A 24,456-nucleotide genomic window follows, 5' to 3' on the forward strand; every position below is an offset into this window, starting at 1 on the left:
CGCATTCTCCAAAACTGACCATGTTCCCTCCACACACCTGAGGCGTTGTAATGTGTTCTGCACACTGTACGTTTGACCAATCATCTTCTGTTAGCTTTTTGTTAGCTTCTTCCTCTCACTTTGATTTAGCATACCATCAGTTAATATTACTGCTGCTCTATAACAATCTTTTAAGCAAGGTGAAGCCATTCCACCTTTTTGCTTTTCCCAAATAAATGTTGACATTATTCTTTTCCATTCATTTAATTTCTTACTTCAGCGACCATCTATTTAAGTTTTACTCTAATTTACCTTTCTTTTTAAATATACATGTTTTCTTGTGGTTCATAGATAAAAGTAAACAGGTTTTATATTTAATTTGTAGCTAGAGTAAGAACCACATTGTTTGAGCAGGGATAATGATGTAGGTGAACTTGTACTGGGATTAGTGAGGGTCACAAGAATGTCATCTGCATACAAAACAAAACTTATATTCTGCATCTCTGATCAAACCCCTCGTTCTTGTCAACAAGCCTTTTCAAGAAATACTGTTTTGGATTTAATTCCCATTTATTCTAATTCTGACTGTAGGGGAGCGATATAAGCATTTCACACATTCAACTGCTTGATTATTGAAGCCAAAGTGCTGAAGTATATGTGACTATAGATGTTTACATTGCACAGACTCAAAGGCCTTCCCTGCATCAAGACCAAAATACAGATTCCATGTTACGTTTATTCTTATGGTCAATGACGTCACATTGTCCTGAGTTTAACTGTTTGTTTGTTTGTTTGTTTGATCCGTGTCAGTTAGATCTGGAATTATTCTTTCCAATCTCTTAGCTAATATTGATTCATATGATCTATATTCTATGTTTAAAATGGATACAGGCTGATATGAACTGCCTTCAGTCCTATCCAGGGATATGAGTGTCTTTAAAAACAAATCTATAATTCTCAGTCATTGAAATTCTACAGAAGTTCTTGTAGAAATTTCAGCCACACAAGATTGTGTAAGAAAAGCAAAGAATGAGAATAAAACTAATACTAATATGACTATGACTATTATAACTAATATGACATGAAACTTTGTACTGTGTTCCATATTTTCCTTACAGATGAGGAAATTTAGTTCCTACATAATAAACACATAATAAGTTACATCGGTTGTCTCACTTCTGGAGCGGTAAAATACACTTTAAGAGCATATTGCTTATGTTGGCCCTCAGTACACTGTAGTATAACTGAGGTTAAATCTTTTTTTTATTATTCTCTGTGCAGTGATTCACATGTTTTTCATGGATTTGTTGGAGGTCAGTTTGTAGTTGTTGGCAGAACGTTTAGCCTGAGGACTAGGTGTTTTATGTCTTTTCACAGGTACTGATCATATTTTATGTGCTCACTGTAATATGACTTCAAATACCTTAAATGTATGCACATTAAGTGTCAGCCACTTGAAACATCTCTAACAGCAAAAAAAAGAAGAATAAGTTCAAATGAATTGACATTCGTCCCTTGATATTCATAAAATAATGTATAGCAGACGTACGTCAATGTAAGGAATGTAAGGTCTGTCTATCCAAAGAGGATGTAAGGGGTGTGTGTGTGTGCGTGTGCGTGTGAAAGTGGGTCATGTATGTGAATGTGTGTGTGTGTACCTCCCATCCTCAGAGGATATCTGTATGCGTGACATGGAAGTTAAGGGCACATCCAGGAAACAGGCCCTCTGTCCGACTATCATCCATCACCAGCAACCACCACCACAGGAGTCCCACACCAAGTGTCGGAGGCTCAAGCCTGGAGGAAGACGAGGAAGAAGAGGATGAGGAGGAGTGGGTGTCTTTTTGGCTTCGCTCAGAGAGCAGGCTAATCCAAAATTTTCCCTCAAACTTGCAGCGTTGCTCAACAGTTATTTTTAAGTTCAAGCAACTTGAGTCACTTTCAAAGCTGATTCTCACGGAGGGTGCGATTGCTTGAGTTCCGCTTGTTTCATCTTTTAGTGTGATTTATATAACCAGGTGACAGGAGCGAGAACATTATCCACACCGAGTACAGAAAACACCAAAACACAAAGGTATATTGGTACAAGGCGACATTTGTTTATATGTGATCGGCAACAGTTTGTCTCTCTTGGTTTGATGTCTCCTCACATGTTCATATCTGTTGTTTACAGCAGGAGAAAGAACACACACACACGACGACTGACGACTGTTCAAACCTTAGTCACCAATTATGTAATCAAACACCTGCAGCTTCCCTTTTGTTTCATCAGATAAAAGCTAAAACAAAGATTAAACAGCAAAAAAAGGAACATGTTACATGCTGTGAAATTTGGCATTCATCCACAGATCAGCTGTCTGCAAGCCTGACTCATTATGCAGCCTCTGATGGGCAGTTCCTGTCATTACATGGCTTCTGTTGCCGTGGGCGAAAATGGTCGCCTTTCTCCCATCTAAGCATCGCTATAGGAACACAATTTACAGGTCATAAGGTTTAGAAGTAAGATGGATCACTTATAGGAAAGAGTGTGAGTGAAACAATGAGCAGATGAGTGGGTGGGGGGTATAGTGTGCATGTGTTTCTATAGGGTGATGATAAAGGGGCCACATGCATGTGACTCACGCACTGTGAACCAAAGTGTCTAAAAAACAAATCTGAGGCACCCTGTTGGCTCCTGCTGGGAAATAATGCATCATGTTTTTAAAACGGGTCTGAGGCTCTGGTGACAAATACCCAAACCTAGAAACACACACAAAAAAAGTACGCATTTACTCTGCATCATTCAAACAGTAACAGCTGTTGCTTACATATTCCCTTGCTGCAGTCTTTTTTTCCACATTTTATGACCTTTGGGGTCTCTTTTCTCCAGCACAGTGAAAAGCACAGATTATTAGCCACATATTGTCTCCAGACAGGGTCAGGGGGCTTCCAGTAGCTGAGTCAGACCTTTTACTGGAAGCCCCGTGAGTCACCCGTCTTCTTTTCCCCCTAATCCATCTGTTTTCTCCCCTCATCCCCCCTATTCATATATCCGACATATCAACTACTCCTCTCAACCTGCCCTGGCTGCATGCTTGTCTCTCACTTCAGGTCTTCCAAGCATGTACACATGAATAGAAAAGGGCAGATAATGCATGTTGGGATTTGCTATTATGGAGCTAGATTATTTCTCTCTTTGCCATATTCTTAAATTTGACATGTTTACGACATACGGGCACATGCATTTCTCAGAGAGAAGAATGTCCCAATAAAAGCCTCCCACCCCTCTGCCCCAACCCATTATACCCCATCTCCTCCCCTCCCCCGATTCTCGGGCTCTCCCCCCTTCTTACCCGAAATGTAATGATCACACCCAGCTGTCACTGTGTAATCCCACCCACACTAAGTGCAGCACACATGCTGCTGCTGCCACTGGTGGTGGTGGTGGCTGACATCATTTGTTTTGTCCGTGTCATCATTTCCCTGAAATCCAAAACATAGTGCCAGTCAGAAGCTTCTGAACGTTTTGGTTCAATCTTAAGCGATGTCATCATGGTAAAAATAGGTACAAGGACTCGCTTTGTGACAGTTTTAGTTTTGACTGTAGAGTTGGAAATAAGCAGGATTATATTGTGCCACCAGGGTTCCAAGTAGAAAGTAGAAGATCCCTTTGATTTTTCTCACAGACAAACTCTACTGGATTACTTGTTTAAATACATTGGACAAACATGGACAAAGTATTAGAAACAGCATTCACCACTAATCACTAATTGCCTAAAACAAAACAAACTTTGAACCTGCAATAAGTGAATTTTTGTGTCAACTAGGTGGCACAGAAACAAGCTATAAACGCACCACCAACATATTATCACCTATCAACAAATACCTGGTGCTATGAGAGCGGTGAGAGTCAATATAAGCGGTAAAGTTAGGCCCTGCAAACCAAAACAACAATGAGCTGAAACGATGCGCTGTATAGTTGAAGAGATCTGTAGAGTTGGGTGAAAATGCTGTGGGTTCATCACCATGAGTGATGCCTTTCATAAACAAGTAGTCATCCTGTTTATAGCCACTTTGATATATAACCATGATAAAGTAATGCAGGTGTGTTGCGGATTGGATATCACAGGTGTAGCCAATGAACTGGTAACTCATTGCAATTACAAATGGTGCTTTTTATCCACGAAGTCAAGGCAATATACAAATTACAGTTGATATTAATTAAACATACACTGACTGCCTTATTTCAAAAATGTTCCTGCCGTTGTCTACATCCTTTTTGAGATATGCTTTTAATCTTTCATTGCTCAATGCTCCCGTGATGACTGTTGAGTGTCAGACTGAATTTACTACTATCTGAATTTAGAGTCCGTAAATGTTTACTTTAACATCCATGCCCTAGAAAAATTACCCACTTCAACCTGTATATGAAGTGCAGGCCACCTGATAAAATAAAAAAGATAAATAAATAAATAATTTATAAAGTGAATTTACACATGCGCTGCATCAGAATTCACCAAGTAACCTTTTCTTGTCAGAACATGTTGGGATGATGACTAAGAATCAAGGTCAACTTTCTCTCATTTCATTCATTTCACTCCTACTTTCATTGTTCCTCCTGAGTATACTTTCAGCATCATTGCATGAGTAGTTTTCGTAAATAATATGAAAATGAGGAACATCCGTTCTGTCTCTGTCTCTATATGAGTGAGATGTGTAGGCAAGAAGATGAGTGTTTCTCTGATGTATTTCCCACAGATACAAAACAACTTAGACACAGTGACCTTTCTGTTAAATGCCTGCACATCAGTTCTGTCCATTTACACAGGGACACAGATTAGTTATTCTTCTCTTCACTAAGTATTAAACCACCTTTCATTTAACCAGTTTGTAAATTTGAATCCTGCAGGATGTTCCCATCCTGTTTCTTCATTGTTACATTCTTTCCTGTTGTAAGACAGTTAAGCAAATAAAGTCATACTAAAAGACATAAGAGTGTTAGGGAACCTTTATAAACCTGAGAAAACTTGCTGTCACTCACAACGATAAATGAAAATCAAGTTTTAATCCTTGTTAACATGTCCATATGATGTATTTTTGTATAATACAAAATATAAAACCAATATCATGAGCAAAATAAGCAGTCACCATGACTGTTTATTTCTAACTTGGAACTGCAGTGAACCAATGATTCAGACAGCCAGCGATTCATACGTCATATAACTAAGAAGCCAATCCCTTCAATTTGGGATGGAGGGTGGGCAAAATAAACCTGAAACCTTGCATTGCATTAGCACAATCATTATCACTGTGTCTGCCACTGCCAGTTGCGAGCTAACAAATAACATAAACAAATAAAAGAATGCTAACTACACTTACCATTCTAATATGTCCGCTAGTTGCTGATTTTGGTGCACAACAGACTGTTCATGTGGCGGAGCCTCTCTGATATTTCCTCTGCCAACTATCTTGATACGCACTTTCATTGGTCACCGAAACCTAGTCAGTACAGAGAGCAAGAGTTTGCATTCGCACAGCCGCTAACACTGTGTCAGCCACTGCCAGTTACACGCTCACAAACAACATAAACAATTAACTACACTTACAATAATTATACATCTTGTAGTTGCCAATTTCTCTCCAATGTTACTTCCGCTAACCATATTGATACGCTCTACTGTTTCACCTGTCAACCTAGCACAAGTAGCGGTGGTAGGTGGGCCACGAGGTCAAATCCAGATTTCGCAGTGAGGAAGTAAGTGTAAGTGATGTCTTTCCAGCCGCAGTTTTCCAATTTTTTCACTTTTTATGCGAGAACACCATGTTAAACAAAATATTAATCATAGCAGAGTACTTTTATATAGCTTAAAATATGTCTGAAGAGGAACTTAAAGGTTTATGTATGATGTGCTTCAGGAAACTCTTTATTTATTCTTCTTGACCATAACGTGAAAATAAAAGTAAATGTATGACATCCATGAAATAAATATTTTGGGTCATAGTGAGAGTGACAGTTACTGTATGCTGGCCACCAGTGGAGATTACTCTTATTAAAAATTGATATCCTTGATTTCATATGACACTCTGACAGGAAGTCGTCCACAGATGCACTCTGGCAGCTGTGGGCGTCAAGCAGCCAATCGAAAATCCCATGAGGGCCCTAACTGAACGTTACCACGGTCAAGTGCCACCGGAAGAAGAGGCATAGGCGTGTGTGTGTGTATATGTGTGTGTGTGTGTGTGTGTGTGTGTGTGTGTGTGTGTATGCATGGCGTACTTTTGTTTCAGTGCATTGGTGATCCACACACAGCTGATCGCAGCCGGAAACTGTGTGCTTGGGTGCCTGGTGTAGGAGTTGGGTTATTGAAATGAGAAAACCCTGCAGCCTGAAAGATTCAGAGATCAGCTATTCTCGCCTAAACGGTGATGTGTCAGAATGTAAGAGGCGTCAGTGATCAAAAAATGAACGCCGCCCACAACCTCAGGGCCCGGCTGTACTGTAAATCTAAGGCTGTGTTTATGTAATTTGATGTTTACGCAATAAAAAGGACTGGACTGAGCTGAGGTGGATGGCAGCGGTGCAGTGGTAGTTGAGGGGGTGGGTATGGTGCGCACCCACCTTACTTTAATTGCCATATTTCAGGAGAAATTAGACTGTTGGAGTGAGCATAGTATATATATTTAGAGTATACTCTAAACATTTAGAAAAGGAGATTTAGAAAGGAGAAGGTGTGTTTTTACTCTTTGACAAGGTAGAAAAAAGAATTTTGGTCTATAGTGAGTCTTTTTTAACCCTGCCAGCGCCTAAAAAAAGACTGGACCAACACACTTCATACAAGTAGAACAGGAGTCCCGTTCCTATTGTCACTACAAAACCTTATTTTGATCATTTTCATATTTTCACCTTAATTTAAGGATAACTTTGTGTTATGGATTGAATAACTGTTTATTAAAAAACCTTGTGGACCTGTGAAATCCTTTCAAAACCCTGTTAGATATCAACAAAATCACTGTCATCGAGACTAATCCCTGAAAAAAAGGTTAGTGCAACAACATGCAATTAAGTTCCAGCAAATAAAGAAGAAATCCTGCAAATAACCACTTTGCCTTTCCCGCCTGCTCTGTAATAGTGTACACACTACCGCTGAGAATCTGTGTTTATAGATTTACTCAAAGTCAGGTACAGTTTCAGGTCTAGTTTTTGCATTAACTGATACGACCAGGTGTATTTACCTGAACTAACTGAAATCTTTGATGTTGGAGCTTACTACCAGATCATGAACCCACCAACAATAACCAATTAACCCCAGCTTCTTTACCACACAGCAAAAACCCAAATGTGATGAAAGATTGTAGCAGCACCAGTAAATATATGATATATTAACGATCATAAGCTCTATATGAAGCCTTTTATTGACTTTCAGCGCACTGTTTTGATTTTCCGGCCCCCAACCTGAGCTTTTATAGCAACACACTCAGGTGTTTTCAGTAAAAGAGCTCAGAAGAATAAGGATAAGAAAAAGAAAGACGTTACATATTTTTCTGAAGGAGTTGGTGGAAACCAAATGAACTGAAAAAGAAATATTGTGATCTGTAAGGTGAACAGAAATATGATTTGAACTGAGTGTAAATTTGTCTCTCTGTGTGCTTGATATTTTTACACTTTTTTCCGAACATGTTATTCGCCATAAAATTGATTTCATGTCAGATGTGTTGTCAGTTTGTACCACTGCACCAAGAGAACAAATAACTAAATGAATGAATGAATGAATGCAGCTTTAAGCCAAGAAATGTTCAAGAATTACCTATGTCAGAACAAATTTCAAGGTGCCATTCACCCGGTTTCCGTAGTGTTGAAATTAATGGCAGGTAAAATAAAAAAACTGAAATGCAGTGAGTAACAATGCTAAATACTGCTATGTTATGCTTCAGCACTATTTTCATCACTCCTTAGGTCACAACCATTCTAACTATAGAGCAGCTAATAGCTATAAGAAGCTAAATTCTTCCTCAGATGGAAAGTTAATCTGTGTATTGCAATGGATATCTTGAATCCCATCAGCAATTCTAACTTATTTACAGCATAAAACACTTTATAATCACTCATTGCAACAGCTTAGAAGCTTATACTTTTACAGACTCTTGATTTTTAAGTGACTGGGAACTACTTGAAGGCACACACACAATCACATTCCGGGAGGAAACCTTACACCTTCCACATCTCGGCTCTCCAACAAAAACATTCGCTGCTTCTGGCTGCGGTTGAAAAGAAAGAACTCGACGGACGGCGAGCCAGCCAATCAGAGTCACCGGTGATTTCGATTTTGCGACTCCTCCCCTGTTATTGGCCCAAACTATCCCTTGAGGCTCCCGCCCCCGTGCAGCGATTGGTGGATTTTCCCGGCTCTATGGAAGTCATTTGAATACGCCTCGCTTTGTGGCTCATTACAGCGCTGCTGGTTCAAATTGACTCAAATATCAGGACGGGCGACAAACACAATGGAGCTGAGCACTGCACGGACTCACTGCTGAAAGACTTATCGGTGTGTTACACACCGTGCATCTTTATCCTGTCGTGGGAACTGATTCAAACAGCGGAAATTACAAATAGTTTGGATAGTCTTTTTTTTTTTTTCTCTTTTCAACTGTTTCTGTCAGTGAAAGATTGAATTCGGACACTGAGCGGCATCACATAAGAGGTAAGCTATTCATGTTGTAGATGATGTGGTCATACATAGAAAAGATAAACTTAATTCTTGGTCAAATTAAGTTTGGTCATGGTCAAAAACTATTTTTTTAATGGGTTAAAATCTGTTATGTAACTCGTGATGTTTAATAGGGTCATAGTAATTCACTTTACAACTCAAGAGCCTCTGTTCAGTCTCTGATATTTGACAAACCAATGCAAGAATTATCTTTCAGAAAGTGTTTTATCTTCCTCATAGCAGTATTTGTTGTTGTTATTGTTTACCATCCTCGTGAGTTATAATTAGGCTGGCTGTCAGGCACAAACAAACAATTACTCACCAGCACCTGTGATGGTACTGTGGTTGCACAGCATGGCGTTTTCACAGTCAGCTTTTACTTTTACTGTGTTATGACTCAGTTAGAAGCCCATAATGTAGACCAGGCATGGCGTGTGTGTGTGTGTGTGTGTGTGTGTGTATGTGTGTGTGTGAGAGAGAGAGAGAGAGAGAGAGAGAGTATAACAGATTGTGTGTGCGTGCTTGTGTGTCTGTACAGGGAAGAAAAAAGCATGACAGAAAGTGTGTGTATTTCTGCCCAAACAGACTTTAAAGAGCTTGAATCATCTCTTTGTCTGTCCAAACACCTTTTAAAATAGACCAACAGTCCCTTAAACTGCTGAAATGAATGCCTCAATTTGCTCCACTAGAGAGGCTGCTTAAATTAAAGTCAAATTAAATGGTTAAACCAATTTAATAATTAACACAAATGCAGTCCGAGAGGCACAAGCAACATTTTGTCTAAAAGCAGTCAAATGTGGTTGTTAAAGCTACTTATTCCACCTTTAATCTTAATATGAAATGTTTCTGTTGTGCTGTGAGGCAGAGGTTTATGAGATCTGTAGCCTTATAGACAAAAAAAAAAAAAAATTAAAAAAAATGTGTGTGACAGGGATAAAACCCTTTACACAAGCTTAGGTTTATAGCAGCAGGGGAGATAATGTGTCTTTATCCTTTCTGACTCTAGGTTAATACTGTACTAGCCTACCAGATCATACAGGGGACAGGTGTGTGTATGTGTGTGTGTGCTTGTGTGCCTCTATGCACTTATAACCCTGTTTGTCTCAAGCCTCCGCACAGGGAAATGCATCCTTGAATGGAGTTTGTTGTGTGTGTGTGTGTGTGTGTGTGTCTGTGTGTGGAGAAAACAGGTCCAGCAGTGGGTGAATTGTGTTCCACATAATCTCTGCAGTCAATCTGACTATGGTGTCAGTCTGCATCCGGCTCTGTTTGCCTGTTTATCAGATTTAGATGCAGGTGCAGGTTTTTACGCTGGTCAGCGGGTCCCAGTGTCTGGTGTTTTGACAGCGGCTGCAGGCCTAATCTGACCCGTACGCTTCCCTGAGCACGAGTGGAGCACTTTGTTTGAGCTCTGTGATGTTTCCTCTTACTTTCATTTGGGCCATTTGGTCAATTAATGATGACGCTTGAAATCTGGTGGTCATGATGCCAAGAGGACGAAAACTGTGATGCAGTTTGTAAGCAAAGCACAGCAAACACACAGCCTCAAAACACCATGGATTATGGGTGTAACATGGTGGAAACAGATTTGCATGCTTGGACAGCCAAGTAGAACAAAATAACATCTGGACTCATGCTCATTTATTTTCAGCAGTTTATCCATATATTTGTTTCTAGTATGAACCCAACAGAGGAAGACTAGTCCGTTCAGTGAGACAATTGAAGTCTGATTTGTTTGCTTATTTCTGCTTGTGGGAGACCCCAAAACTTAAATGTAAGAATAAGCCTCAAACTCATTCTAAAATTAAAAAAGTAATTACACTACACTCATTTAAAAAGACCAAAGAAAAGAAAAACATATAAACAACCTGGGTTAAACCTAGCTGCATACCAACACTTGGGGTCTTGATCTTGACCTCTGTAATCTTATAGATCGTTCTCATGTCCTTGACTTGGCAGACAAACGTGCTGTATTAAGGGGTTTTCTTGCATAGACCATTTTAAGACATCTAGGTCAAATTCTGTCACATTAAGGGACTGTACAAAAATTATTAGGGTAGAGGAGGGATCAGAGAAGGGAGAGGGTTATGCACTATTACTTTTTGCTGAGGGGAGGGCAGTGTGATATATTTTTAGAAGAGCAGGAAGAGCTTTTGACTTTTCCTCATTATGGATTTGTGTTTTGTTAGTTTAGAACTTTCCCATGGGAGATTTTTTTGTATATAAGAATCAAAAAGCTCCATCAAAAAGGTTTCTGTGCACCACAGGTAATAAAGATGTATTTGGTGAAAATGAAACTTTACTTTTTTTTTTTCTCAAAAAATTCAATATAAGATTCAGCCTCTCTCCCCCAGCACAATAATTTTTGTACAGTCCCTTATGAAAACCTGACCAATTCTGCAATAATAAAACCACTCTCAAGAATGTGTTGCATTAAATGCATCACTGCCGATTGTTATTTCAACAGAGGAATGACTGCAGGGTGGTGCCAGGTGGAAGATAATGTGGTGGAATTCAACCAAACTCCCAACAAATTGAAATTTACCAAAACAGAACGACAATTAATTCTGTCTGATAAAAAGCTTTTTCCTTTTTAGCACTTTTGAGGTATTTTATCACAAAATTAAGAGCAGACTGTCCCAACAACGGTAACTGGGATTCATTTTCTTTAGCATCTGGTATTCTGAAGTTAAGTATAGTCACCTCTCATCCCGCAGGAAGTAACAAATCAGCATTTGAGAGTGAATTCGTTTTAAACAGCAGTGAGTGAGCCCTCCCTTCAGAGGAAACTGAACTCAAAAATTTTAGTTTCCGTCACAGACCAGCCAGGATGTAAAAATAAGCAAGCTGTGTGGCAGTGCTGTTTAAAGGGTTAATGTCTGCACATGTAAAACTGTTTAGTTTGCAGCTTTGACAAAACCACAAGTAAGCGATATGAGCACAGCATGGACTTTAACCTCATATTTTGTCAGTAATAAGGCTGACTGTGAAGGGTTTCCCTCAGATTAGCACGCTGCTATAGCTTATTAGTGTCAAAGGTACAGAGATAGCGCTGCATTACATTGGCCTTTTACTATTCTGAAATTGTTTTACCGGTCATGTTATCAGGTGCAGGCTGTTCGTTCAGCCAGGCAGCTTTTCCCTCACGCCATGTGTCCACATTGTGTTCATCTACTTGCTGAACTTTACACGAGTTAGTACATTTCAAGGGGCGTGGCATCCTTAATTGTCCTCTGTGTTGAAATAAAGTAGGCACTACTGACAGAGGATCCCAAATCGTGAGAAATTAGTCAAACAACTTCATAGTGCTTTACAGCTACTATGCTACTATTAAATTTGCAGCAACATGACCGTTTAAGGGGAATAACACTGAATTATGTCCTAGCCACTGGCCATGCTTAAAGTTCACAAATTTGATTAGACGTCACAAAAAACAGGAGTATTTGCAAACTAATCTTCTCTTCTTCCTTTCAACTGCTGTTGTAGTTAACCATCAGGGGGTTTCAGCACTAACTATTATTAGGTCAGCAAGTGTGTAGATGCTTGCTGGGATCAACTGGCTTTTATTTATTTTTTCATCTTTTAAGGACAATTTACAATGACTAAGTTAGCTGCACACTGCACGCCATCGCATATCTGTATATGTATATGTACATATGTGATACCCTAAACTCTATGTTGCACTAAAATAGAGCTGGCTGCTGTCCTTGAGCCAACTGCAGTAAAATCTGCTTATGTCAATATGTGAGTTTCGATATGCTCCTTTATCAGTGTCATGAGAAGGATTCCTGTGTGTTCATTGCACTTCTAAATAAAAGGGCAGATTTGTGACGCATGACCTCACAGTGCATGGTGTCTGTCGAGGTAATATAAGGGTTCACACCTTACAGGAGAATGAGAAAGTCGGCTTTACTGGTTTGACTGTTGTGAAAATGATCCCAGCCGTGGTTCATGCAGAGGCAGGGCGTCATACGGCCTGACAGTGGAGAACAGAGTGTGTGAAAGCTGCTGTGTGTGTCTGATCTGCTGTGATCTGCTCTGATCTCTTCCTGGGGGTCTTTGTGTGGTTGTTAATGCCATGACAGGATAGATAATACCTCTATTGTTGAAGACCTCCCCCTCGCTCTCCCCCTCCTGTTATAACTGGCCTCAGAATAGCTTGGTGTACCTTTAAAAACCACATTATGTGATTTAGAAAAAAAAATTGTCTGCTTAAGGTTGAAAAGATTTAGGCTGTTCCCAGCTCTGGAACCAACTGGAATGAAGTTAGTTTTGCCATTTGTGCTTCTGCAAACCTGCAGGGATCCAAGAGGGAAAGTAGTCCAGCTGCAAAACAAATGGATGAACGCCACCACTGCCCCCAATTAATTTATTCTTGTCACATTTAAAAAATGAAGCTTCTAAAAAAGCTTTCAAATCTTCATCGGACACTAAATAATCAGACAAAGGCGGCATTCATATACAGTGCGACTTCAATCCCACGTTATTTGCCTGCAGCTCCATCAAAAGTTCAATTAGTTTTAACCTTTTGATAAACCGGATTATGTCATTTTAGACACACTGCAATCTGTGCCATTTGTCAGAACAGGAGATATTGTCTGTGTTGTCACATTACAAAGATTATGCCGGTTAAAGGGAAAATGTGCCATGAAAGTGTGCAATGTTTCAATACAAGAGAAATCCCTGCACGCATGAAACTTCATCCTTGTGGTTTTGTTGGTACATTGTTCTGACAAAACTATACATTTTTGCCTTTTTCCTGTATTTTTACCACCACATCAAACCTTTTCATAAGTCTGCAGTCTTCAAAGTTTACAAACAAGAGAATGAAAACAATGCTGTCAATATGAAATTATACCCCCAACGTAGTTATTAAGCCGTCCACAGAGAGTCCAACCTATGATTTAGAAAGAGTAAAATTTCAGTGCTGCAGCTTGGAAGCCACAACTATCCAAAGGGTCAACTCTTTTCAGGAAGTCAGTCTGGAAAAACCAAGACTGGTTTTAGATTTCTAGACGTGTTTTCCTCTTGTATAAGGTCACCTTTCAATGCAAACAGAAGCTCGGATAAAGAAAAAAGGCTTCCACACTAGAGTAAATATTTCTCAGTAAATACTTATCCCAGCTTGAGCACCAGAGCTTCGCTTTTCCAGATTACAGATCGTATAGTAACTCTAGGAAGGTAAAGCCACTGTAATCTTTTAACCAAGTTAGAAGAAGAACAGCAGGCTGAGATCACAGAGTTCAGAAGACGGGCTGGCACTGGACTGGCTTACACTGGCATGACGCCAGGCACTGTGGTATACAAGACTGTATGTATGTGTGTGTGTGTGTGTGTGTGTGTGTGTGTGTGTGTGTGTGTGTGTGTGTGTGTGTGTGGTGCTCAAACCATCATTTGTTTACGTGTGACATGTGTGTGTGTTTGGATTATACCGGCATGGGGCTAGGCGCCATGGTGGACAAGAGTGGGTGTGTGTGCGTGTGTGTATGTAAGATGTTGGCTCAGGCAGACACTCCTCTGTCGGTGCTGTGATGGACAAACAAAAGTCTGCAGGATTCCTGCAGGGTTTTGTTTTCTGGCACAGTGTACGTGCAGTGTATACGTCTCTGTGTGGGGTATGTGTGTGAGTATGTGTGTGTGTGTGTGTGTGCGTGGGTGAGTATGCGGCTAGATTTACGCTGGCATGTGGTTCCTAGACAGACAACAGTAGCAGGATAAAGATGGCTCCAGAGTTAAAGCACGCCTTGGTGGTGATCTGGGATCAGCTTACCAACCTCAGATCCAATTATCTGAACCATTAAGACAAAAATTCATTGCTGCCTTGAGATCATCCATCTGTCGGCCTGTTTTTTCTTCCCCCCCTCATGCAGCACTGTTTCCAACAAGCTAGCTTCAAGAATCTGACAAAAGATGCAATAAAGCAGGAGACGGTGGAAAAAAAAAAACCTAATTGTAAAAACTGTAACCAACAACTTTTTAGAGAAAGTGAATTTCATGAGGTGTATCTTTCAACAGTTCAAAGCCGAAACAGTAAACAGAGGAGGGGTAAAATTATGTGATTAAGTGTAATTACTTTCACAGACACGTCTAAGTCTCTGGTTTGGGTGACGGAGATAGAGGGAAGGGGGTTACAACAGCCATGCTGTTGTAAAACAGCATATAACACAAGTAACAGGAGATATCTCTAGTCACGATTTTTTTACTCACAGCAGATTTAGTAGAGAAGAGTGACTTCTAATGTTGACCAACAGATAGTGAATCCACAGTGAATATTGAAGTTGACAGGAAGTATCACTTCTAAGCATAAACCATGCCAACTGTTGTACTTTTCCACTTTTGTGGTATCATGATTAAAGCGGCTGCTCGAGCTGTTAGTGAAATGCAGCGTCATCTGATCAACAAAACATGAATCAACACAATCATTTATTATTATTTGGATCTTGGATTTTTGATTGGACAAAAAAGATGTCAGCACGGGTTCTGGGAATTGTGGAAGGCATTTTTTATATTTTCTTTTGAGAAATGATTAATTTATTAATTAATCGCAGTATGAACATAATTAAGTGATTTATCAAAAAGGAATATAAACTATAGTCGCACCTCGTTTGGGAGCTATCTGATGATATCTTCTCTGAGACTCTATATACCTGTTATTATCCCTTCTTCTTCTTCTTCTTCTTCTTCTTCTTGAGAATTGAGCACACTAGTCTACAAAGTTGGGAACAACTGCATTAGGGCCATTAAAGGCAATGTTGCAAATCAGTCAGCATTACCGCTGCATGGCATTGTTTTGTTTTTATATGACTTGTGCATCAATGTAATGAAGAACATTGACATGTCAGGTATTTAATTTGCTGAATTAGCCATAAACAGACATTCTTGTCTGGATGTTTTCTCAGTTAACTGATATTGATACCATTATAGCGATATACAGTATATCAATATCGTGGTATAAAACTACACATGCTGTGATTTTAGCGATACTGCCCACTCCTAACCTTGCCCTCCTCGTGTCTTCTCTGCAGGTCATCATGCCTCCCACTACTCCGTATACCGGAAAGTTCGGCTCTTGCGCTCCATACAGCAACAACAACAACCATCCTCAGCCTCACAGCCCTTACCGCAGCGGCACCGCCCCAAAACCTGCGAAGGAAAACGTCTACAACGGTGCCTACTCTGTCGCAGAAAACCCCTACGACATACCACAGCCTCACAGTTCCTACCGCAGCTCCTCTGTCTCCTCTGTAACGGCGAAGGAGCATCATTACACCGGCAGCTGCGTGGTTTCGGAGAACCCGTACTCACCGCAGCCCTGCAGCCCTCGACAGCACAGCACTTCCTGTCCAGGTCGTGCGTACCGCCACACCACCTCCACCGCCACCTCCACCGCCACCACCACCACCAGCAGCAGCGGCAGCGAGCACTCCTGTCGCAACAACACTGCTGCAACGAAAGCTCGACTTTATGGACATGGCATCACAGCTAGCTATGGGGAAATGTGTTACCATGACAACAGTTTGGTTTCAGCATCTCTTGAGGCTTTGATCCAGCACCTGGTTCCCACAGTGGACTATTACCCTGATGTAAGTACTAGTAGTCTCTTCATGCTTTAGTAAGTACATGACCTTTTCCAGTGGTTTTAAATGGACTCGTTCAGTCTTGTCCATGTCAACCTTTGTTGTCCTTGTTGTTTTTCTGAGAGCTGTTTTGTCTCCTCGCCATCAGAGGTCATATGTGTTCACCTTCCTGCTGAGTTCACGCCTCTTCCTCCACCCATACGAGCTCATGACGAGGGTTTGTCACCTGTGTGTGGAGCAGCAGCGGTCAGGAGACGCCCTGCTGGATAAGGTGGGAGGATTACTCACACACGCAGTTATAATTATTTCCCAGTCTCTCCCACACAAGCTAACACCCACTATAACACTGTCACACTCTTTCTCCCACTGAAACACACACACACACACACACACACCTCTGTAATTTTTTCTTGTAGTAAATACTTATCGACTACTTCATAAGCAAAGAAATTCCGGAGAGAGTGACGGGACTGAAACTGACACAGGGGAAATAAAAGTGAAAGGAACACGTTTAATGGGAACAATACAGTAAACAAATGAACAAATAACAGCTGTATTTTTTCTCAAAAAGACAGACAGCAATGATTAGGTCCAGAGGTTTCGATTTTGTCCGAGGACAGAGTACACTCATAAATTAACCATTAAATTAAACCATTTAATGTGTACCTCACACAGTGACACAGTAACATGCCATGTGATGTTTTTTTTAGATCCGTTTCCGTGAGGTGGCGCCTAAGCTGGTGCAGCTGCTGACCGAATGGACAGAGACGTTTCCATACGACTTCAGGGACGAGAGGATGATGCGATGCCTCAAGGACATGACACACCACGTGGCCCGAGGTGATGAGGTAAGTGTAATGCAGTATCTGCTGCATTTACATTTTAAAACAGTTCAAATAAACAAAGGCGTGTAGAAAACATAAGCTAATGTGTAGAACAGTAAGTGTCTTTAACTTCTTTTGACCTATGAACTCTTGTCCGTGCGCTGATTAAAGGTGGTGACAGTAGACCAGGCTAAGCAGAGCTGATTCTTAGCCCAAATCTGCACCCTCACATCCTATGCTGACTTAAGAGCCCCCCATACATAATATGTATTTTTTATTTCAGCCAGAACTGGTTGAGCTTTCTTCCACCAGTGCCACATTATATTTATAACTCGACTGGCTATTCGTGCAACACTGCAACAATCCCATTTCCCATTTTTAGTCATGCTAGCAGTGTGACTCTGTGGATGTCAGTGTTGGTTGGTCCACCACTTTGGCCCAAACTGAATCATTTCAACATTTATTGGATGGAGTACCTTAAGATTTGGCACACACACTCATGTCCCCCTAATAATGAATTGTAGCAACTTTGCCGATCCTGACTTTTCATATAGCAACATCATGTTGGTAAAATTTTATGACCAAACACCTGCAAACGTAATGACATTCCCATCAGCCTCAGCTGTAAAACTTAGCATGCTAACACGCTAAACTAAGATGGTGAATATGGTGAACATTATACCTGCTGAACACCAGAATGTCAGCATTGTTTTTATGAGAATGTTAGCATGCAGACATGAAGCATTTAGCTCAAAGTATCACTGTATGTAAATGCAGCCTCACAGCGCTGATAGCATGGCTGAAGACCTTTAGTCTTTTGGTATTAACAAATCTGTGCAGTCTCTAGTTTCAGTTGGTTAACGAAGGAAATCTGAATGTGACTGACACAGTTGTGACACATTTGTGACTCCTCTGGTCTTCGTCAAGTAAAAGTTTTAATTTCCTCCTCTTGAGCATCATATCTCATGATTTGTGTTGTTGTGTTTGTGTGGTCCTTCCAGTACTCTTGGCGAGCCATGCAGCAGATGACCCAGCGGCTGATCAAACGCCTGTCGGCCCTCGGCCAGTACGAGGAGGCCGTGGCCGCGCTCAACGCCGTGGCGGCGGAGCGGCCCGCTTCGCTGAAAAGCAAACAGGCTTCGGGTCAGAGAAGTGACGTTCTGAGTGTGTGCGACGACCCCTTTGTACTCGCTCAGCAGCTCACACACATCGAACTGGTAAGAACCTGGTGTTTATTGGAGCCATGGTTTACATGTGTGATCATTTATTGTGTGACATATCTGTAGCTGCGTCTGTGATTAAAAATTTTGTAAGGGTTTTATAAGTCTTTACTTGTGGTTGGTACTTAGGCTTTTTTTTTTTACTGAGCTAACTTTATTGTTTGTGTGGTTTACAGACAACATTAAAGAACACCTTTTTACAGCCTTAATATAAAGATTTATTTTCATATACATGTTAAACAGCTAAGTTAAACAGGTTGTTTTTGTGATATTAAAGTTTAGTTTTTTTAGTTTTATTGTTTTCTCCATAAATCACTTTGTGTTTCTGCTTTGCAGCAGTCGTGTGCATATAGAAAGTTTGTTAACATTGTTATATTATACATAAATAAGGATAAATTCCTTTTAGTCTCCCTTTTTTCTTGATCGCCATCCTCTTTTGTCTTCTTTGTCCTCCTCTTTGTCTTATATATTACCGTTATTATTTCCCTGATTGTTTTCTCTGCCTGTTCTCTGCCTTCAGGACAGACTGAGTTTTATCGGTCCTGAGGAGTTCATCCAGACATTCGCCATGAAGGATCCTCTGGAGAACCATAAGGTACAATTGAGTCTGAATGCATGTATTAGCTCTCTCAGCTTGTTCTTGGACACCGCTGCTCACAATATTTCTGTTTTGCACAATCCCAATCACAACCCCCGTGAAGCAATTTCACATTGAACATAATCACGATTTTTCTCCCAGAAAACTGAGCTTGGATTCGAGTTATCTCTCATTTGTTTGTTTGCTTTTTCCATCTATAGTTTTATGTTGGTGATTAAAAGCTTTTCTAAATGATTAAAGCTGTCTTTGCACTGTGTCAGAAAATGGGTGATTTCACCAAGTCATCCAAATTAAATAATCTAATTCCAGTCAAAATAAGCAGACAGATAGATCTAACAGCCACAGCTTGCATCATATCGTTTTTATGTGTAAAGAAGGATAAAGCAACATGACCTGTTTACAATTATCTGCAGCAAAGGAACGATACAGACTGTAGCTATTTTTAAGTCATTCTTTATTATTTTGATGAAGCGTCTTCATTTCGGGTCTGCTTTGTGTAATTTGTGGTCTGCTTCACTTCACAAGTAAATTGCTTTAGAAACCACATGAAAGATCCTTCTGGCGGATAATATGTGAATTTGTGCAGCGTTTTTCTTTAATGTAGCTTTTGAAAATGCATGAAACACAGTATGAAAGGGCCATTCTATGTACGTCTAAGTGTATCTGAGGGGCACCTCTCCCTCCTAAGTGGTCCAGTGAGTCAGCTCAAGGGTCGTTTTCAATCAGCGCTGCTGTGAATAAGCTTTCAGCCGCTGTTTGTGGCCGCGGTTGCATCTCGGCTCTCACCGGTGCTGCACCAGTTATATAAGACCCACTTTGTATAAAAGAGCGGCTGAGTCAGCATAAGGGGTCCTGAAGTGTAAAGGGGAAGTTTGGAGTGGAGTGGGCTGCTGGTGTTGTGTAAGCATTTAATAGAGCCATGAATCTCCGGGATTACATCATCACAGCCAAGTCAAGTTTATTTATACAGAGCTTTTATAATGTTTATTTATATAAAAGCGCCTCTGGCAAACAGGTTCATCACCACGGAGCGTCTCACTGAAAACCAGAAGGCCCAAAAGCCCATGTAAATGAGGTGGAAATAACACCAGGCTCGTCACAGACTCCAATGTGCATGTCCAGAGGTTGTGTGGGTGTTAGGGCTGTCAAGATCTATTTGCGAAGGAAATCACAGAATAGCAACAGTCTGTTAACTCGTATTTCTTTTATAACATAATTTGTTGCAGATATTTATAGAGCTAATCAGAATTTAATTCGTTTGGTTTTGTTCCAGAAAGCTGTTAAAGAAATTATGAAAATTACAAACTGCCGAATATGCCAAAAAAATGAATTCAAGGTTCATGTACTAGCATTTTTGTAGCTTTCATCCACATCTAATGGTCTTCCTCAGTGGATGGTGTTAACACAGTATTTGTTTGACTAAACTCCATCTGCTCAGGAAGGCCATGAGATTTTGTTGAAAGATCCAGAAAAAGCTAGTTAGAATCAAATCTTGGCCTTCCAGTGGTCTCTGTCTACCCATAATCCCACAATATTGTATTTTGTTTTGTAGACGGTTCACTTCATGCTCCTGTGTCCAACAGGTGCACAGTTCTCGTGCTAAAACTGAGGCTTTTGCCCCTATAAATATATTTAAAAAAAAATGTATGTGGACCTACATGTGTTTTGATCATGTCGTCTCCTTTTGTTTCTTAGGGTTTCTTCCGGAAACGTAAAACCAGTAACTTGGAGGCCTATGTCAACTGGTTCAACAGGCTGAGTTACCTGGTGGCCACTGAGATCTGTATGGTACGTTGTACTTAAAGGAACAGTTCAGAAACACACAGCAGAGGTCATGTTGTTCATATGCAGAAGTCCGTGTTGGCCACATATCTTAAAATCCTCTTACAGCGCAAACAATGTCTCTAATATCTACTTGTATGCTCAGTGTGTCTCAGAGACCTGTATTTGAATCTGAATTGAAGCTGAAACCTGCCTGTGCAGCATCTCACATGACAGCTTCCATTCACTTCCTGTCCTCTTATTACAGCCAGTGAAGAAGAAACACAGAGCACGGATCATTGAGTTCTTCATCGATGTGGCTCAGGAGTGTTTCAACATTGGCAACTTCAACTCCCTCATGGCCATCATCAGTGAGTAAACACAGAAAACACAGAAGAAAAAAAAACAAATAATCAAAAGCAGACAACATAACTCCACCTCCACACTGTTTGAATGACAGGCGATTTTTTGGGAAATGCAGTTCAGAATCACCACAGTGCTTAGAGTCCTGTCAGCACCCATTAAAAGAAGTCAAAAAATTAAAAATCCTGCAGCATCACATGGAGCTTTGTATTAGTTTCACAAACCACTTTTTCACAGCTTGTTGTTGAAGTAAGTGACACTATAGTTAAATTGTGGTTCCCTTCATTTCTCTGTTAAATAGCCAGTAATCAAATCAGCAAATACAGTGCCAGCTGGAGTTTTTGGCTAATCAGTTCTAAGGAAGTTACTGAAGGCTTGAAGCAGACCAGCCTGCTCAGTTTTTAATAGGTTTGTCTATTTAAATATTTTCTATACTCACACCGTGTCTGTCTCTCAGCTGGGATGAACATGAGTCCTGTTGCCAGACTGAAGAAAACCTGGAGTAAAGTCAACACTGACAAATTTGAGATCCTGGAGGTGAGAAAAACCTGCACGCATCAATGACGCACTGGTACATGTATTGTGTACCGGTGGTGTGAAGATTTTCTGTTGTAACTTGATGTTTTTCTAGGCAAAGTTCTCTGTTAAAATGTTGTTTTCCCAATTGTTGGCGCGTGCAAACTTTGTACATCTCCGTGTGTTTGTGTTTGCTCAATGTCTCCTTTGTGTGATCTCATGCAGCACCAGATGGACCCCTCCAGTAACTTCAGTAACTATCGTACCGCGCTCCGTGGCGCTACCCAGCGGTCTGAGACTGCACACAGCAGCCAGGAGAAGGTGAGAGAGAAAAAATGTAATCTATCAAGAAACAATCTAATGTTCCAGTTGTAGAATGTGAATGTAAAACAACAATTTTTTTTCCTCCAGATTGTGATTCCTTTCTTCAGTCTCCTCATCAAGGACATCTACTTCCTGAATGAAGGCTGTGCCAGCAGACTGGCCAATGGACACATCAACTTCGAGGTCAGTCAGTAATTCAAGAGATTTGTCTCAAAATGTCACGGTGATTGATTGAATTGATTTTTGTGTTAAATATCAACAGACGAAAACAGTATTATAAACTCATTGAGACACAGAAATATTTGAACATTCATTGTGAAATGATAAACCTGTAACACAGTAATTCACATGTAGATGTGGTGACGCCCTCTTGTGGATAAAAAGAGTAATACATTTCCCCTCTCAGTCCTTTTGTGGCTCCGTACAAGCCAACCATGTATTTTCTGTTAAACTGGCCCCAATATTAATGAGGTCTGTTGTCACTGTGTCTCAACAGAAACTGTGGGAGCTGGCAAAGCAAGTGAGCGAGTTCCTGGTTTGGCGTCAGGTGATTTGTCCGTTCGACAGAGACCGACGGATCCTCCAGTACCTTGTCACTACGCCGGTCTTCAGCGAAGACGGTCAGTATACAGTCTTCTCTGCATGTATCTCCTCATATATCAACCACCACACAAGTGAAAGGCAATCAAACTCACGAGGCTTTGTCTTGCTTTATCGCTGCAGAGCTCCATCTGGCCTCATATGAGAGCGAAGGACCAGAGAACAACATGGAGAAAGACAGTCGTAGGTCTCTCAGGTGGGTGTAGACACGTGCGCATGCAGTCAGAAAAATCAAACCAGCTTAACCATAACATAAAATAAATTCATCAGTATAGTAACACCGGCTATTTATGTTCTCTTTTCCAGATCTTCCCTTCTGCATCGTGAGAATCGGTCCTAAGACAAAGATTCCTCCTCCTCTGCTCTACAGACTGTAAAAGAACAAGGATTTTTATAAAGCTACAGATTCCTCTACATTATCTTATTGACACCTTTTTACATTCCCATGGCCAAATTTTAGGTCTCGGACAAACATTGATCCACAAGATGCAGCTGGCTCCACATTCTTACAGATAAACAGAGGACTGTTGTCTGGGCTTTGAGATCATAAGGAGCATAAATGATTCATAAATCAAATACTGTAACAGTCCGTGATGAAATTCAGTGTCCAAAGGACCCCATTGCTCCGGTTACTATTATAACCCCATCTTGTGAGTCTTCATGGCCTGGAATCATTTTTGAATCTAATGATTCCCAAGAAGAGCTCCGTTAATGATTTGGATTACCAACTGTGCTTCTTCTTCATCATCAACTCTGTCTAAGGCACTTATAAGGATATGAGATCACTCCAGAGGCCGTCAGAGGTGTATGGAATATGTTTATATCTTCAGTGCACCTCCACCACGGCAACAACAGCCTCATACTGCAGCGGCATGAAGCGATGGACTTTCCTTTTGAACCTCATTGGCTACATTGCAGCATTAGCATTGCTTGTCTGTGGCGGTGGCTGGCTGAGCTCGGTCAACAACTACTGCGAGAGGAGAAATCCACTCTGGAACATCGATCTGTATTATAAATAATGGGCTAACAACTGCTTCTAGGAGTGTTGTTGCTGCTTGTTGTCTTGTTGACTGCTTGATTTAATGCCAACACATTGAGCAGCACCACCTGCACCACATCTTGTTCAGTTACTCCCACTTTGCACACATCACCAGTTTCTGGCTGTTTCACAGTAATTCAAGCCTGAGATCTAATTGAAACATATGGTGGAAGTCAGTGCACCCGCCACATACTGTATTTCCAGACACTATTTTCATCAATCACATGCTATTTGGTTCTAAACATATTGTGAGGTGTGCACTTTGACTGCGTATTTGTGATGCAAAGTTGTGCGAGTGACGGCAACATCATGCTAATCATGCAAGTTAAATCAAATGCACTTCAGTGGTGTCTTGTGTATTGTATTATAGGATTTGGTGACTCCTATTTTAAGGCGTCTTTCTGTTCAGTATTAAGTTGTATTTTGCATCAGATGGTTAAGATGTTTTTTTTCCTTCATGTATTTTCTCTGAAGTTTCACCATGAGCTTGTTGCTGGTTGGCTGGCTCTGTGTTTGTAAGCTATTTTGTTAATGCACCAGATCATGTATGACAAAGAAGTATTTTGGGTCTGAATAAGGCACAAACTGATGTGTATATGTGCTGCTTTAATACAAAGGGGAAGCTCATCCTCCTCTTCATCTCGTCTGTGATGATGTGTGAGCATGATGTGGTCCTTTAAAATCTGCCTATGGGTGAAAGTGATGCTACAGTACATTTTTATGTTTTAAAAAAAAGCTCATTAAAGGTTTCATAAGTTTTATAAAGTGTTTCCAACATATGCTTTTTTTTTATTTTTTATCTTTTTTTGTGTATTGTTTGTGTCACCGGTCAGGGTACCTGTACTGAAGGCCTTTGTGTAAAGAGAATTATATTTTTTCTTTCAAATAAACAGAATAACTGAACAATGTGTGATTTGGTTTTAAATGACGAAGAAAAACAAGCAGGTAAAAAATATTCATAAATGCAACAG

The 24,456-nt window shown here is 40.5% G+C and overlaps 1 protein-coding gene across 1 annotated transcript; it reads left to right on the forward strand.

Annotated features, from left to right (window-relative positions):
* The first annotated feature begins 8,415 nt into the window (after positions 1-8,415).
* Positions 8,416-24,388, forward strand: LOC130186393 (ras-GEF domain-containing family member 1B-B-like). The gene is made up of 14 exons (XM_056403503.1): positions 8,416-8,657; positions 15,689-16,246; positions 16,389-16,511; positions 16,951-17,088; positions 18,066-18,281; positions 18,805-18,879; positions 20,578-20,670; positions 20,912-21,014; positions 21,464-21,543; positions 21,748-21,843; positions 21,934-22,029; positions 22,343-22,466; positions 22,570-22,642; positions 22,753-24,388. Exons 2-14 carry the CDS (start codon positions 15,695-15,697, stop codon positions 22,784-22,786), a joined length of 1,803 nt encoding a protein of 600 aa, XP_056259478.1. The 5' UTR covers positions 8,416-8,657; positions 15,689-15,694; the 3' UTR covers positions 22,787-24,388.
* Positions 24,389-24,456: the final 68 nt, after the last annotated feature.

The sequence above is a fragment of the Seriola aureovittata genome, chromosome 18 (assembly GCF_021018895.1).
Source record: "Seriola aureovittata isolate HTS-2021-v1 ecotype China chromosome 18, ASM2101889v1, whole genome shotgun sequence".
In the NCBI taxonomy this organism is placed as follows: domain Eukaryota; kingdom Metazoa; phylum Chordata; class Actinopteri; order Carangiformes; family Carangidae; genus Seriola; species Seriola aureovittata.

What these genes read in the sequence shown, in the direction of transcription:
- LOC130186393 (XM_056403503.1), top strand. Translation starts at nt 15,695, where the DNA reads ATGCCTCCCACTACTCCGTATACCGGAAAGTTCGGCTCTTGCGCTCCA. An exon ending in ATCCTCTGGAGAACCATAAG is followed by an intron (nt 18,880 to 20,577) that starts GTACAATTGAGT and finishes TTTGTTTCTTAG; the next exon opens with GGTTTCTTCCGGAAACGTAA. An exon ending in TGGCCACTGAGATCTGTATG is followed by an intron (nt 20,671 to 20,911) that starts GTACGTTGTACT and finishes CTCTTATTACAG; the next exon opens with CCAGTGAAGAAGAAACACAG.